The sequence below is a fragment of the Otolemur garnettii genome, unplaced genomic scaffold (genome assembly GCF_000181295.1).
Source record: "Otolemur garnettii isolate 467f Iridium unplaced genomic scaffold, OtoGar3 scaffold00002, whole genome shotgun sequence".
NCBI classification, from domain to species: Eukaryota; Metazoa; Chordata; class Mammalia; order Primates; family Galagidae; genus Otolemur; species Otolemur garnettii.
Window position 1 is genome coordinate 34,716,768 of NW_003852397.1, and position 18,715 is coordinate 34,735,482.

Consider the following 18,715-nt stretch of genomic DNA (forward strand, 5'->3'; position numbering starts at 1 on the left):
AGAAAAGAAATAACCAACATTAAGTCAGAAATAAATGCAATTGAAAACAAAAAACTCATTTAGAAAAACAATAAAACAAAAAGTTGGTTTTTTGAAAAGATAAATAAAATTGATAAACCTTTGGCCACATTAACTAGAAACAGAAAAGTAAAATGTCTAATAACTTCAATCAAAAATAAAAAAAGGGAAATAACCAATACCACAGAGATACAAGAGATTATCTCTGACTACAAGAAAATCTATGCATTGAAATTTGACAATGTGGAGGAACTGGATCAATAACTGGAATCATATGATCTCCCTAGACTTAACCAGGAAGAAATAGATCTCTTGAACAGGCCAATATCAAGCACTGAGATTGTAAAAACAATAAAAAAGCTTCCAACAAAAAAAGCCTGGGACCCAGATGACTTCACACCAAAATTCTATCAAATCTTCAAAGAAGAGCTGGTACTTATAGTACAGGAACTATTCTAAAACATTGAGAAGAAAGGAACCTTCCTCAAAACAGTCTATCAAGCAAACCTCACACTGATTCCAAAACCAGTAAAGGACTCAACTAAAATGGAGAACTACAGACCAATTTCACTAATGAATATTGATGGAAAAAGATTCAACAAAATCTTAGCCAAGAGATTACAGCTACACATTAAAAAAATTATACATCACGATCAAGTAAGCTTCATCCAAAGGATACGAGGCTGGTTTAACATAAGCAAATCCATAAACGTAATACACCATAGCAACAGAAGCAAAAACAAAGACCATATGATCCTCTCAATAGATGCAGAAAAATCATTTGATAAAATTCAGCATCCTTTAATAACAAGAACACTTAAGGAACTAGGCATAGGTGACACATTTCTAAAACTGACTGAAGTGATCTATGACAAACCCACAGCTGAATGGAGTAAAACTAAAAGCTTTTCCACTTTAATATGGAAAATCTACATCTACATAATCATGGAATGAAAATTATATCCGTATGTTCAAATGATACTAGGACATCTTTTAAATTTCAAATATTCTCTGAAAAGTAGCCTATTATTTTATTTCATAGCTACTTTATGGATTTTCACATATGTGTATTTCTAGGCACATAATACTCATACTTAATTGTATCATTACCCACTATTTCATAATAACTTTGTGTGATTTAAAGACTCAGATTTTCAACCTGTAGTTAAAATTTTGATCTCAGAATGAAATACATAAAACATCTATGATATAGTCAATTTTGAAATGTTAATACTATCCAAAAAGGAGTTTATACAAAGTATTAATAACATTGTTACCACAGTGAAATAGATATATATGAAAATACGTATGGTGAATGGGTCACATTAGCTGTGCTTATAGGTAAGGGTATAATTTTGTTATTGAGTAAGTCCAACTGTGAAAGTTGTTAAAATCAAAATGGAGTCACTTGGCTCAACCTCTAACAAAAGTACTGTCTCTCCTTCATATCCATGGGGTTCTACATCTGCAGATTACACCAACTGCAGACTGAGAATACAGTATTCTTGGGATTAAGACTCCATCCACAGGGAGGACTGATTTTCCCATCCTCAGTTTCTCAGGTCTGACTTCTAGACTTGAGAATATGCAGATTTTGGTATCCCTGGTGGTCCAGAACTAACTCACTGAGGATGCTGAAGAACATCTATAAAATAATAAGGATGGAAGGCTAAGAAACACGGGCCTTCATGCACACATGCCTATGATAAGAACTATTACAAAAACTTGCTGAAGGGCTCTTGCGCACACATGCCTGTATGAAGAACTGCCAAGGATTTTCTAAACTATAGCTTGCTATGCGTAACAAGGACAGTTAGCTGATGCACAAGAACACCTGCCTGACACACTGTCGCCACTAATGAACTGGTGTCAACTTCTGCAATAAGCCCCTGTAATCAATGTTCAAACCAAATTACATGCACTTCTCCCTTGTACCTTTAAAAGCTTCCCTTTGCCTTAAACTCTTTCAATACACCTATGATCCCTATAAGCTGCATATTCCGGATCTGCAAATCCCCTGCATATTCTCTAATAAACTCAGTATTTTTGGAGAATTTCTGTTTGTTGGGTGATGGATACACTAAAAGTCCAAACTTTACTACTAAACAATATATATATGCAATGGAATTCAACCTATATCCTCTAAATCAGTGACATAGTTTAAAAAAAAATAAAATTAGAAAATAAAGACTACCAATCACTGACACTTTGCCACAGTAGGGACAGCAATATGATATAGAAAATAGGCAAGTATTTTGTGAAAATTTCTTCCTTAACTCCTATCTTTGAGACTTAAAAATTGTTTATGAAATTAAAAAAACAAAGTATTGCATAAAATTAACTATGACCGTAAAGCAGATTTCTAACTTTCTACTTTTAAACCCTAATTCTATGTATTATCTTCTTAAATTATACCTCTAGAAATGCACTTCAATATTATTGGGAAAATACTTAATTGACTTTGTATATTTCACCACCATACCCAAACAGTGTAGCATGCTAATATATAATACAAACAGTGACCCACAGGCTGACAGCAAGGCTTTTCAACTTGCAACACCAGGGGAAAAGAGAAGTTTGTCCAAGGGAAGGGACTTCAGTGCTGACTGACTCAGAGCAGCTTATCCTCCTATTTCAAATGTATGCCTGTCTTTTCAAAGATAAACATTTACACAGCCCTGCATGATCAGGCTTTCAGCTGACTATGTAAATAAACAAACATGAAAAATTTCCCCCTAAAGCCTGGCTACTGATAATAAAAAGGACTTGAAAGAGTTTCTAAGGAAAAGAAACTCAAACTATAACATGTATGCTCAAGCCGTGTGGACTGATAATTAAAGCAGTAAATGCAAACAGATCAATTAATTTTTAAAAATATAAGGTATTTTCAGGGCCTAAGTATCAATAATTACTTCAGAGAGACTTTATATTATAAAGAAGCACAGATATGGGCCAGTTGCACTATCATTAAAATAATAAAGTTACTTTAAGAAGATATATTCATCATTCAAATGTGATTTTTTCCCTTCTCTCAAAGGGGGCTGCGTTAGAGATATGAGAACAAAAGATAATATTCTGACTTTTGAGATCTGAAAAAAGATTACACATTTTGTGCTCTCTGAAATTATCACTTAATCAGGGTGGTGCTTCTTAAACAATATAGAAACATGAAGTAAGAAAATCTGATAATGAGACTATGAAGCTAAATGTAAGAGATTATATAAAAATTCATCCTAGATAATGGTAAATATCTCTGATTCTTAAAATACTCATTTATTGCCACATTAGAAAAGTGGACATAATTTTTTAAAAACTTTTGTGAAGCAGAGATCAACTTTGGTGATAGAGTTAATTAAAACTTAAAGGACTTCTTTTTTCTTTATTAAATAATAATGCATAACCATTAATGCATTGATGCATTTATGGAGTACAGTGTACTGATCTGATATACAATATGAAATGCTTACATCGAACTAAGGAACACATCCATCACCTCGCTTACTTATTTGTTGTAGTAAGATAATTATACTCTTTTCTTAATAGTTTTGAAATGTACCATTGCATTACGCACATTAGGTGAGGTTCCCCCAAATATCGTCTCTTCTCCTGGCCTCCCCCTCCTCCTTTCTGGACTATAATCATGTTTTACTATTCATATGAATGAGTAGGTGATTATATATTGATTTCATAGCAGTACTGAGTACATTGGTTACTTTTTTAACCATTCTTGAGATACTACACTAAGAAGAATATGTTCCAGGTCCATTCAGGTAAACATAGAAGATGTGAAGTCTCCATCTTTTTTACAGTTGCACAGTATTCCATGGTGTACATATACCACAATTTGTTAATCCATTCATGGGTTGATGGGCACTTGGGCTGTTTCCATGTCTTGGCAATTATGAATTGGGCTTCAATGAACACTCTGGTGCAAATGTCTTGGGTGTAAAACGATTTTTGATCATCTGGTTATATACCTAGTAGATGAATTGCAGGATCAAATGGTAGGTCTACTTTTAGTTCCTTGAGTATTCTCCAAGCTTCTTTCCAAAAAGGGCATTTTAGCTTGTATTCCCCTCCAGCAGTGTAGAAGTGTTCCCTTGTCTCCACATCCACACCAACATCTGTAGTTTTGGGATTTTGTTATGTGGGCTAATCTTACTGGAAATAGTTAATATCTCAAAGTGGTTTTGATTTGCCTTTCTCTGATGATCAAAGATGATGAGCATTTTTTCATGTGTTTGTAGGCCACATGTCTGTCTCCTTTAGTGAAGTTTCTGTTCAAGTCTCTTGCCCACACAGAAATGGGGTTATTTGTTCTTTTCTTATTGATTAGTTTGAGTTCTCTGTGGAATCTAGTTATCAAACCTTTGTTGAAAGCATAACCTGTAAAATCTCCTCCCATTCTGGAGGTTGTCTGGTTGCTTTACTTACTGTGCTCTTGGCTGTGCAGAAGCTTTTTAGGTTGATCAGATCCCAGTAGTATAGTTTTGGTGTTGCTTCAATTGCCCCGGGAGTCCTCCTCATGAAATATTCTCCCAGGCTGATTTCTTCCAGTGTTTTCCCTGTACTCTCTTCTAGTATTTTTATAGTTTCATGTCTTAAGTTTAAATCTTTTATCCAGTGAGAATAGAAAACAGAGAGGGAAAGGAAAGGTGAAAAAACTAATTATTTGTCCCAATATGTGTTGGGTGATTGGGCCAGGTGTTTTATATATTTTAATAGTTATGTTCTGTACAATTCTGTGATATACCTAGGTGCTGTTAAGAACCCAACTTTACAGATGAGATAAACAGGAGTAACAAGTTAATTACCTGGTTATACAGTTAATAAGCAGGTAAGATGCAAACTTTGCCTGTGTGCTTCCCCAAATTTCTTTCCCAAGTCATGTATTTATTAAGAATTTCTTACAATTACATAGATTCTCAACAAAATACAAGCAACATCAATATCAAAAGAGAAATGTTCTAGAGAATGTAGGTCCTCCTTCCTCCTCTTCTATTTACTTAGCTATGAAACCCGGGGAAAAATAATTAAAATGGGAAGGCCTTTGGAATTTAATAAGACTGGGTGTTGGTGGGGAAGAGGGATGAAGGATTCAGGTTGGTATCTATTATCTTTAGTAGCAAACGAATTGATTTTATATAGCAAATGAATTGATTTTAATGAGCCCATATTAATAAAGATTAACAAAATTGCATCTCATTCTAAGAGGATGACTAGAACCCAGATCTCTGAATTTTAACTCTTATTATGCAAAGTAGGCTTTTCCCATGTTATTTCTCCTCTAATATTCTAAATCACTATTTCTATGTGACTTTAATGAGATAAATGATCTTCTTAAATACGTACGTATTATAATACGTATTAAATATAAAATGTATTATCCTAAAATGTATCCTTAAATGTAATACATATTATCCTAAAAATAAATGTAAATGATGAAAGGAGATTTCCCATATCCTCTCAAGTTATAGATTACATGTTAATAGAATATATAAAAAACTGTGATAAAACTTAAAGCCTAATTTTAAAAATTTACACAATGGTGCAAGAAAGTTCAAATTAATGTAGTTGAAAAGATTTAAGGACTTAACTTTTAGATTCAAAAGTCTATACCAATTACAACTTTTTAAAAACTCTCCATCAACTTAAATAGCCTTCTACTTAGTGAGCGATATATAGTAAATAGAACATACCATATTGAGAAAGCAAGGCAACTTTGGAAGTTCTAATCAATACAAAGAAATTAGAACACTGTTCTTTAGAACCAAATGTCCTTTTTTTGTTTTTCCTTTATAGGAATAAAACAAAATATATAAAGGGAAAAATTTCCCTTTATTTCTTCCATGGAAGTTCTTGTGAAATATGAAATACAGTATTTCTTCAGAGAAAAAAGCTAAAAAATTCAAATATTTTCTTTAATAAAACAAATGATTAAGGTTTATAAGTATTCAAGTCTTTTTAAATTTTAAAGTCTCAAGTTATTCTACCATCTCAGCTGTAGGTTTTATTAACTGTAAAGATAGACAGAAGTATTTTGCAATCTTTTTTGAATCCAAGTAATTTTTGTTTTTTTAATTCAACATCAGGGTTCCTAACTAAATTATTATAATCTTCAGTTTATTGGCAGTGACTTCTAACTGAGCAAAACATTGGTTTTTGTTATTCTGAATTGTGTCTCTTGGAGTCAACATTGTATTTACGAATGATTATTTGAAAAGTATCCAATTGTCAAGAACCAGAGGATAGTACATTTTTCCTAACAGCGCAGCTTGGGAAAACACATTCATAAATGGTGTCACATGACATTTAGTTGGAAAAAATACTTAAGAGTAAACTAGATAATTTATTACAGTATTATGGAATCTAGAAAATGAGAGTTAAACAGAATTACAAATTTATTTTAAAACAATCTACAATGATTTATATTCTATATTATGCTATTTATACAATGCCAGGAGGATGTATAAAAATTATGTAATATTCTGAGTTTTCCTGAGAATGCCAAATAACTGGTAGCAGTTTTCTCTAACTCTAGTTACTATTAAGCAAGTTTACCACATATTTTTGGCTATGTAAGTACAGCTTAAACCTTATCAGTAAATGAGGCAAAAAAGAAGTTATTTCTTATATTAAGAATCAGGAGACTATACTTTAAAACTCTGAAAAAAAAGAAAAGCATTATGTTGACTCAAAAATCATACAGACTTCCTGCAAACTTTTGTGTAAAGTTATACTTTAATCAGAAAGATATTTAGAAACCCAAAGTAATAAAATGAAAGTTTAAAAATGTTCACCTTCAATTTATTTCATAGGTCACTGTTATACCATCTAATAAGATAATTAAAAACATGCAAGCAGCTGGTACTACAGCTAAACAGATTAATGTAATAGTCTGTAGTCATATGTGCTGGCAAGGGGCTTGCCTCTTTTGGTGAGGAGAAGGTCAGTTGCCCTTGGGAAGAGGAGGGGACTGGTGGCCCTAACTTACAATCACTAAGTTAAACATCTGCAAAAAACTGATAAACAGGAAACCTCTTCTGTCATATCCATCAAAGTTCTCTCAGTTTTAATAGTTAGATAAGAAATAAAAAAAGTTCATATAATGTGGTAGAAAATGTTAACATTGTTCTTTAAAAAGTAAAAGACATTATTTCATAAAGTCAATAATATCTTCTCAATGCTCATAATTTTCCCATTTGTCACCTCATCTGCAAAGTAGTTGAGAGATGTACAATCAAATTTAAACCAAAATTTCCAAAACAAGATCTGGTCTATTAATCGAGCATACATCATAATCATACTGGTGCCTTAGGAGTTAAATGCAGCTGTGCTGTATCTTAATCAATGAAGCAAAACCACAAAAGAAGAAAAATCCAAAGTAAAACCTCCTAGACTATAAAAAAAATAGGTCTATGAGCATTAGGCATATAAAGTGACAGTTAGGGTCCATTGATTTTAAATATCAAAATTTATTTCTCAAAGTTAAAGAGATTCAGCTCTGAACTTACACTAACAGGAAAACATCTTCCCTTCATTTTTACCCGGTGTCTCACTTGGAATACTGTAACACAGATTTAGAGTTTTAAGGCCCAGGTTAACCTTGTTCTTAGCTTCCTTTCAGCTAATAGATAAAAAGTTATTTTCCTGTAAGATATATATTTTTTCTTTTTCTTTTGGTGTCCATATTAGAGCACTATAAAAATTTCTACAATACCAAAACGTTAATAGTGATGACAAGCAACGGGTACCACAGATTTATTCAGCATTTACCATGTGACATTATCTCACTAACTTATTTGGCAAAGTACATGTCAACTGTATTGTATTATCAACTATACTTTAAAGCTAAGTCTTGTCCAAAGTAGTCAAAGTACTTAGAATGAGGATTTGAAACAGCATACTATAGTTAAATATTTCAACAAACAAACATAAACCCAGACTATTTCCCCTTGAAACTCACAATCTAATAGTATTATAAATAATGAAAAGAATATAGATTTGGGTGACCAATTCAAGACTGAATTCAAAACTTTATAAAATCTCAGCATATGCTATTGCAGGGCACAAGCATTAGAGGCTGAACATAGGCAACAGTTACTAATTTACATGAAATGAGCACAAAAGAACGAATGCCATGGTTTTGCATTTAGATGTTCAAAAGGCTGTATTTTATACATTTTACCTCAGTCTTTAAAACAGTTTCAGGAAGAAAACAGGCTAGACAGTATAATGCCCATTTTGCAGATGAAGAACTAAAGGTAATCTTAATCCTGGATATAAGTTTGTACAGCTTGAGTATGTTGGTATAAGAATTAAGTTCTGAGTTATCTGTGAATAAAGGAAAGGACTTTCAGGTAGTTTAAATAATACAAAAGTATGTTTGAGAGTTGATACGTGTACATTCTTCTAGTTAGTTTGAAAGAGCTAAACTGGCAAGAGAAAAATAATTTTCATTTTCAGAAGTAAATCTGACTAATAATACTGTTGCCATTTAAATGTGATTCTGCAACAATTTCTAGGTTTTGTCAGTTAACCTTAATATGAAAATATACCCCAGAGCTGTGCTTCTATGAATTCTACATTTCACCCAAGTGTCAAATTCACAAGTAAGCTCATTATAAGCACTATTGCCTACTAAGTAGAAAAAATATTCATTTCTCACCTTAAATACTGTAATACTATTTAATAGCAATGCTGGCCTGCCAACTACTAAAAGCCTACTTTTACATACTATACTACCTGAGCTTTTTATCTTGCCTTTTTAATTATAACAATAAATTAATATTCTAACATCACACAGTGACAGGCATTAATTAAAAATATTTAGTTAACACTAGTATTTATTGTGCAAAGGTATTAGGAGTTCATTTTCAAAATACAATTATCATTCAATAATACTGATACTTTAATCTTCAAACTATTCTAGAACAAAATAAACTACAAGATAAAACTATGTCTTCACATTAAAATACTTTTATTAACTTCATATAATATGCCCATTATTTAGCATAATTAACTAAACCAGAAATGTTAATTGTAAAATATAATTCACCAACAAAATTATACACAAATAAAGGGATTTCTTTTCTTTAAAGTATAGCCTTTTCCCCTTTTCTCTTGGTTATTTTTTACTATATTTATACTTTATAATATCATCATCATAGATTTCATGTATATTATCATATTAACATTCCTCAGTTACATGCTAAATCTTGACTATTCAACTATATTTCATATTCACTTTTTTTGTTTATCACTATGATAAGTTTTGACATGTTCAGATAAGGGATTCTACTTTTTACTTAACATGCCAAATGCAAGCTTTATATTACACTTTGGGACTAACTAAAAGAAAGATTTGGAGAATTCTAACATTTATAAGGTAGGATGGGTACAGTGAAAATATAGTGACAACACATGAGCTTTATTGCTGTGATAATACTCTTCCAGAACACCAGGGGAACATAAGCTTTTTGTAGTATCTGTGACACTTGAATGACTGATTATTTATACAGACCCCAACTGGCATAAAATAAAGATGTCAAGTGTTTCAATTACTGTCTCATTCCTAAAATTCATAAACAAATTATAAAAATTTTATCATTTACCACATTCGTATTAAGTACCTCCTATATAATGTCCCTTCTTTATATGGAAAAACCTGCCTGAAAACTAAAGAAATAAATGATACAGGTCCAATTAAGGATATACAGTATGTAGATGAATAAAAATATAAATAATCTTAACATAATTCCATATTTATTATAGAAAAAGAGACATAGTTTAATATTCAAATGAGTCTTCAAGTGTACTGTTGTTCTTGCCTATATTTTGGAGTGTTGTGACACAAGTATCACAACTAATTAACCATAAGGACAATGTAGCTCAATTAAAGTATTTCTTCAGGAATCTGCATTGCTACCTAAAATGTTAAAATCTGTTATTACTGAATCTTTATTTATTTTCCTAAAAGAAACAAACTGATTTCTTACACCATTTTTGTTTTAGTATACAGATTTTCAAATATTACTGAAAATACTTTTAATCTTCCATCTTTCTGGGATTCTCTGAACATAAACATTTACTCTTATAAAATTCAAATCATGAGGAGATTATTAACAAAGAACTAGATAAAATATATATTTTCTTAACTAATGTAACCTTTAAAAAAAAAAGGACTCATTGAGATGTAACTACCCTATTGACTGAAAAACTAAAGCAGGATATTAATAAACAGCCCTTAATTCAACTATGAATTACATTATAAGCTCTCTTAGGCACTTGTCAGCAGTTCTCTTGTTTTAGCAAGAAACTTAAAAAGAAGCTTGAGTACTATAACAGATATACTGAAAAAAATGTATCATAATGATCCACAAAATGGATCATAATGAAGCTTAATAATAAACGTGCATTCATTCCAATTATCCTACTGTAGGATAACAACAGGTATTTGTAATAAGTTCATTTACTCAAGAATTTAGGATGCTAAATTTCTGTGACTCTTTATGTCTATAATCACACAACACAATATTCTTTACATTTATCTAATTTTTAAGGCCTAGTGGTTCCTTATTATTCTAAGATTAGAATCCTGTATGATTATGTTTCTTATACATTATTTTATATTACGTATCTATGTATTCATCACCTACCTATAGGAATTAAAAGTCCCCTCACAGTCTAAAGTAGAACTTGTTCGTCTTCCATTTTTATTTGAATCTCCTGGAAAAGAAAATTTAAAATGTTTAAATAATGGAGACAATGAAACTGAATATTTTAGTTGAAATACTACTATGTGACAGCTCGATGCAACACGTTCGGCGAAAAGCATACACAGGTATTTCATCACCTCTTCCCCAACTCATTTTGTTTATTCAAAGTTTTTTAGGCAAAAAAATAATTTTGATGCCAAAATACAACCCAACACTACTATTCCCAAACTAGATAGTAATACTACCAAAGTAATTGCTAACAGGAACAAATAAAGTATAGTAGACATTTTCTTCTTATGAATCACAGATAAAACTTAAATTTATAAACCACCTAAGCATACATTAATATTTATAAATGAAGGCAAGTTTTTGGTAGCAATCAAATCACCAATCCTGATCAACAATATAGCCAAAAGAAAGCAGGTACAGAGCAGACCTGGAAGATTTACCAACTCTTAGTTTGCCACTCTCTAGGAATTAGAAAGCAGACAAGTAAAACAGAAAGCAGACCTGGGAGGTGGTGATCGAGAACACATTTTAATAAACTTTTATTACACTTTAATATTTCTTCATCAAACTTTAACTGTCCAAAGTTCAGCAATTTAAAACATGAAAGAGCAACAACACCACATATGTTTGTGCCTCCTGTAACAGTACAACTAGAAAAAAAAAACAAAAAACATTTTCTTTTTCTTTTTTTTTTTTTGAGACAGAGCCTCAAGCTGTCCCCCCTGGGTAGAGTGCTGTGGCATCACAACTCACAGCAACCTCCAACTCCTGGGCTCAAGCGAATCTCCTGCCTCAGCCTCCTAAGTAGCTAGGACCACAGGCGCCCACAACAACGCCCAGCTATTTTTTGGTTGCAGCCATCAGTGTTGTTTGGCGGGCCCAGGCTGGATTCGAACCCGCCACCTTAGGTGTATGTGGCTGGCGCCTTAGCCACTTGAGCCACAGGCGCCGAGCCAAAAAAAAACATTTTCTTTTCTTTTTTTTTTTTTTTCTGAGACAGAGCCTCAAGCTGTCCCCCGGGTAGAGTGCCGTGGCATTACAGCTCACAGCAACCTCCAACTCCTGGGCTCAAGCGAGTCTCCTGCCTCCGCCTCCCAAGTAGCTGGGACCACAGGCGCCCACCACAGCACCCGGCCATTCCTTGGTTGCAGCCGTCATTGTTGTTTGGCGGGTCTGGGCTGGGGATTTGAACCCACCACCTTAGGTGTACGTGGCTGGCGCCTTAGCCGGTTGAGCTATAGGCGCCGACCCCAAAAAAACATTTTCATTCAAAACACTGTCATATTCACAAAATGAAATTTAGAATAAAGTCACATGACCACAAAATAAATGCCCTGATATAAAATATATTCTTATTAATAGAAATTTAAGTTTAATTTTCTAACTATATACTTCAAAGTAATTTTTACTAAATCATAGTATACTATTAAGATATTATTTATCCTCAAAATAAATTCTAAGACTAGAATCTGATTACATTTTATACCCCTAATTTCTATAATGTAACTTTCAAACATCAAATTATATTCATTTTAAAAATATTTATAGCTTAATAATTTAATGATTCATCCAATTTTAATTTATACTTTTAATCCACTTTGAACAATCTAGAGTACCACTAGAAATCATCATAGTGGCCCTAGTTAAGTCAAATAGTAATTTCAGAGCTTACACTTTAAAGATGAGATTATTTTTAATTATTGAGTGTAGTACTTAAGGTAACATACTTATATAATTATATACTTCTGTACTCATGAAATGGCTACTGAGAGCTGAAATGTAATCTTAATGACAGCCACCTATTTTTCTTTAAGCATTTTATAGTTCATAGGTTAGTACAGAACATTGGCTCTCTTTAGGAGATTGGTGAGATATGTGGAGGTGCACCAAAGTGTTCAGAAAATTGAGAACCAGACTAGCCCACATAATAAATTTTTAGCTCTGCTCATTCCTTACAACACACTTATAGGTTTTTTATTTGTGTTTTGAAAGAATAGTCCTAAAAATGGGTAACATCACTCAAAAATAGTGATAATTTATAGAAGTAAAGAAAAATCATTTAAATATTTAAAATTAATCTAATCTGTTAATTCTTTGGAAACATGAATACTTTAAGATTACATATGAAACACATTTCATTTTCTTTTAAAAATTAGTATTATAGCAAGCTTAAAAGATTAATGAAAATTAGTATCTGTCTTGCTAAAGGAAAATTTCTTACAGCACATGTTATTTAACAGCTTGCAGACATTTTCTGTGAAACATTCTGTAATCAGTATAGAATAAGCACTATATTATACATTAAAAATATAAGCCCTCCTTCCCCTTAAAACTAAAGATTATGATTAAATATACAAATCTCACCAACAGAATATTTCTTTAAGCTGATACTTATCAGATGGTATGTAAAATCCTTCAAATAATTAAGAGACTTAGATTTTTAAATAACCAGGTTTTATTGTTAAGATATTACAAAGGTTTCCTTCAGTTTATAACTGTTTCCAAATGAAAATATTACATTAAATATAGCTTTCAAGGTGCAAAACCTGATAAAGAGGGAGGGAAAAAAGCAGTTTTTCTTTCTCAAAAACATACCATATAAGGAGTACAACTGTTTCACTAACAATGTTAGAGAAAAGATTTCAGAGTTTGTATGTGGGGAAAAGGCAATAAAGTTTTGAAGCGGGAAAAACGCTTTGTTCCCTCAATCCTCTAGTTGAAATTAATTATAGCAAATGTTTATGAAAACATCTGTTCCTTACAGTTATAAATTCTTAATTTTAGTATGGACGATTCCAGACTCTTATTTTGGAAGGAGACTGTCTGACTATTGAAAGGTTTACAAAAGAACAGACAGAATCTGTAATTTTGCGAAATTATATATACAATGTGCTATATCCTGTAGAGATTTTCATTTGTGTGAAACATTTGGAGTGGGGAGCCTTAAACTGGTAACTAGGAGAAACAAACAGAAAGGCTCATCTTTCATTTAAGCTATAAGGTGAAAAAAACATATCTATAACACAGAAAAACACCAACAAAGAGTTACAAGCAAATGTTGCATTACTATACAATCGAATATGTAGAAAGTACAATAAAATAAGTATTAATTTTATCAGGAATTCAAATACATATAATGACAATACAATCACTGGAATGGATGTGTAGTGTTCCTCTAAAATAACAACAGAGGGTGCAAGAGAGTTTAATACGATACTTTTAGTTGCTATGCTAATTCTTGAACAAAGTTGTCAGGTAGCCATAACTGTAACAAGGATGCACAGGCTGTTTTCTGATCACTCACAACACACATACATACCATTATTAAAGTAATCTTACACAAACACCTTTAAATGATCAAATAGCACAAATACCTGTGTTTTTAATATAACACAATTCCTTTCACTTCTTTGAAAAGTATTTTAACAATAGAATATACTTTTAGAATAGATTTTAAAGGTATTTAAATACTTAATGTAAAACAGCTAGTAAACTAATCTGGATATATTTACTTACTATGTTTTAAATACATAGATATATTATACACAATATATACACATATATGTGTTAATATGAATGTGTAGCAGGGTGAAACATATCTATAGGAAGAGTTCATCAATTAACTGTGACTGTAGAGATTAACATTTACATAACATTCATTTCTCATTAATTGGTAAATAACTTTGCAAAATAAGTTCATAACATAGACAATTAAAATAAGTTGGCTTATTTGAAAAAAATATATATATACACACAGAATTGCGTTAGTTTAAAGGAGGACGAAAATACATTATATTTTCCAACAGTTTCAAACATGTATTTAACTTAATAAACTAAGAATATGTATAAATACGACTTAAATTTCAAAAGAGAATGAATGGAATTCCTGACTCCATTTTAGCTTTAACTTTGGTCATGGTTACTTGTGTATTGTGGAAATCATGCTAATTCTGTAATTTTTTTTATACACAAATATCCAGTTCTTTTTTTTTTTTTTGAGACAGAGCCTCAAGCTGTCCCCCTGGGTAGAGTGCCGTGGCATTACAGCTCACAGCAACCTCCAACTCCTGGGCTCAAGCGAGTCTCCTGCCTCAGCCTCCCAAGTAGCTGGGACCACAGGCGCCCGCCACAACGCCTGGCTATTTTTTGGTTGCAGCCGTCATTGTTGTTTGGCGGGTCCGGGCTGGGGATTCGAACCCGCCACCTTAGGTGTACGTGGCTGGCACCTTAGCTGGTTGAGCTATAGGCGCTGAGCCAAATATCCAGTTCTTAAAGACAGAATGAGCAACTTATAACTAGGTTAAGCTAAAAACAACCTGAATGGCACTATAAATAAGCATACCTACTCAAATGTGCCTTCAGTTTACACCTGAAAATCTCGAGTTTTAGAAGTATTTTATCATACTAGTTATGAATTCTGAAAAATATTACACAAGATCTTATCTCTGAATTGTTAGAGAATTGTCACCATGATGAATATTTGATAGTAGGAGGAGAAAAATGATTTGGTTCAAACCATGATGAAAATAAAGGTGTGGGTATAGTTGTGTAGAGACCTGAAAGCTTTTGTGTCTTTTAAATGAATTGGCAAACAGTGCTGAAATATTTCAGTTAACCTTAAAGTACCTTTTAAAGCAAATGATTTTTAGAAATTTATAAAAGAAGTGTTTTCATGTACTGACACACAGTAAAGGCAAAGCTAATGACTCAGCATCATCCATAACCATAGTAGCCACTAAGGGTATTACATCATATTCGTAATCAGTTAACCATTACCCTCCCTACACTAATTATTTATGCTAAGAATTCAGGAGCACCCATTAGAACTAAGAGCTGGTGCTAAAGTCAATACAGAAAATTAATGAGTTTTGTAATTGTCCATTTTCTTTATTATTGTTAATTTATCTATATTCTAATGATTTAGTAGCTATATTTAGTCCTCTAAATAATATTTTGAAATTATTACACACAATGAAAACTCAGATATAAAATAGAAAGTGACTATTTTTAATCTAAAAATTTCAAGTGGATCATTTTAGTTTAAGAGAATATTTTGTTAGTCCTATCAAATCTTTAATAGAATTCTTTTTTAAAAAAAAGAAAAGAAAGTGGTGACATCAGCAAGATGTCATAGTATGTACTTCAAATACTTGTCTTCCTACAGAAACATTGAAAATCAAGCATTAACTTGCAGAACTATCAAAACTCTGGAAAATTATCAAAGACTTAGAAAAACTAAATGGACATGGAATGAAGAGGAAGCAACTTAGAAATTCTGTGGTATTCTACTTGCCCTTGCCCCAGCTCCTCCTTGATTCTGCATCAGTCTTGAAGAAGGACACTTTATTCTCAGTGTGAGAGTCTGTTACTTGGTTAAGGAGAAAGCAGAGTAGACCATTTTGCAAATTGCTGTACATACCTGTTCTTAACCTGTTTATGGGGTACCTAAAGGACTGACACAAGGCACTTCTCTCATTCAGCCTAACTTAGAAAAAGCAGCAGGTACTGCTGGGACACACACAAAGCAAACTAAGAACCCACGGGTGCCTGGGGCAAAAGATTACAATTGAAGCAAAAAAAAAAAAAAAAAAAAAAGACCACCTAAGGTTGGGGAGCAAAAGCTGATCAGAGTTTCTTTGGGAAATTAGGACATTCAAAAACCTTATGTGTACAGGAGAATGGAGAACGTCATGTTCATGGTCAGAGCAACATGCACACAACTTAGAAGACCCTAAGCTTCCACCTCAAGCCGATCACTATACTATGAATGCAAGCCTGGCTAAATATTAAGGGACTGCTGTGGCACAGAGCCATTCTGCAATGGCAGAAAGAGATTGAGGTTTTTGAGGGTAGAATCTATACATATAGTGGTTTTAGATTTTAGGAGAATAAATATGTTGTTGATGATCTTTGGTTAAATTTTACTGTGTTTCTAGGAGAAAACCTTACTGAATTGGTAAAAATAAACTGACATATTTAAAAAAAACTATTAAGTAGAGGTTATTACATCATGATTAAAAAGCTAAGGCTCAGACAAAATGGACCTGAACACATGTTCTGCCTTTTATTTGGTCCGTTGCTTAACTATTCAATATCTCAGTTTCCTCACCTATAAAATGAACACAATAACAATTTCTACCACAAAATGAAGTTAGTTTAAATGAGATAAATGAATGCAAAGTGCTTAACATTGTATATAGCACAATGTAAGTTCTCAATAAAAGCCAGCTAACATTTTTATGGATACTTTAATCACTATATTTATAATACTGGTTCCAGTGAAGGAATGAAAGTAAAAGGTGATTTAATTCTAAATAAAGACAATATACTTATAAATTACAGAATTGAAGATTACATCGCTTCTCGGCCTTTTGGCTAAGATCAAGTATAGAATTGAAGATTGCAACTCTTTTCCTCTTAGTCATTAAAAAGTGGTATTTCTGGGGCGGCACCTGTGGCTCAAAGGAGTAGGGCACCGGCCCCATATGCCAGAGGTGGGTGGGTTCAAACCCAGCTCTGGCCAAAAACTGCAAAAAAAAAAAAAAAAGTGGCATTTCTGAAAACGTTTTAATTAACAAAACTTTTACTTTATAAATTAACAAGGATGGTATATAAGACTGCTCTCCATATCAAACATCAAATATGATATTAAGAGGAGTGATACAGTTAATTAAAAAAAAATTACAGCCTCCTTGAAATATAAAGCCATATAATTGATGACCTTAAGATATGTAAATGTTTCTTAGAACTGATAAAGAACTAAATTATAGTCAATCTATTAATAAACTTAATAGCATGAAATATTGCATTACACATATAACAATAAAATAAGCTATAAGAATAATCCAACAATGATTTTGCAACTAAATGATTAATTAAAATAATCACAAATAGAACTATCCAATTTAAGTTAACAAGTGTTATAGTTTAAATATGTCTCCCCAAAACACGTGTTGGAAACTTAATTCTCAATGCAATAGTGATTACCCTCATGAATGAGTTACTGCCAATTATACTGAAAGTTCAATCTCTTGCTCTCTCTCATAGGCAATCTCTTGCCTTTTTGTCTTCCATGGGATAGTTCAGCAAGATGGCACTCATCAGATGCTGGCACCTTAATACTGGACTCCCTAGCCCTCAGAACTGTGAGAAATGAACTTATTTTCCTTAGAAATTACCTAGTTTGTGATATCCTGTTGCAACTTAGGGAATTCTAACCTAACATTAAATAAATATCTGCTGAGTGCCTAAATAAATTATGTTACAAAAAAACCCCCCATATACCCTGATACTGAAGTCCTATTTCATTTTGTATAAATCTTTCAAATAATACCTATAATATTTTTATAATAATCAAAATTATTCTTTTTCTTCAATGTATAAAAAAAGGAAACATCTTTTGCTACTGTAAAAATTACTTTGGGAACCACTCCTTTTAATTCTTTATTATAATCAGCGCTAGATCCCTTCTGATTAGTTTAAAATCTAGTGGACAAGACTTAATAAAATGTAAAGGCATCCATTAACACCAAGTACTTAACATTAGAAGTTAATATTAGGTATCTCCCATTTAGGTGAAAAATTCAACTTGGAACTATTTGCAGGATATAAATTACTATTCATGAACCCAGGCTAGCTAATCCTATTTACATTTTTTAAAATGAAGGCTAACTGAACAAGTACTTATAACAAAGATCTACCTAAAAAGCAAAATGGGCATTTTAACAATAAGGTCACAAAGCCTAGATAAAGGTTAATATTCTCAAACACACCTTGAGTCTTACAAAACATTCAGTAACCCAATCATGTTAAAACACAGTAATACAAAATTTTCAAACATCAAAGTTAAAAAAATGCTTACCAATTCCTTCACATAAAAATTCCAAAATTATTTCAATTGATTCATACAAAAATGCTTTGTTTTATAGATTTTTGCTCTGACCTCAAAGAATTATTATACTAAAATAAGG

General features: G+C 32.1%; 1 protein-coding gene across 4 annotated transcripts in view; it reads right to left on the reverse strand.

The window, feature by feature from the left end:
- The window catches only part of TBC1D5 (TBC1 domain family member 5), a 551,029-nt gene that overhangs the window by 254,987 nt on the left and 277,327 nt on the right, over positions 1–18,715 (reverse strand). For all 4 annotated transcript variants that reach the window (XM_023513703.1, XM_023513693.1, XM_023513698.1 and 1 more), the window contains one exon: positions 10,677–10,746. In XM_023513703.1, the coding sequence (XP_023369471.1) occupies positions 10,677–10,746 (70 nt within the window). The remainder of the gene's footprint in view (positions 1–10,676; positions 10,747–18,715) is intronic.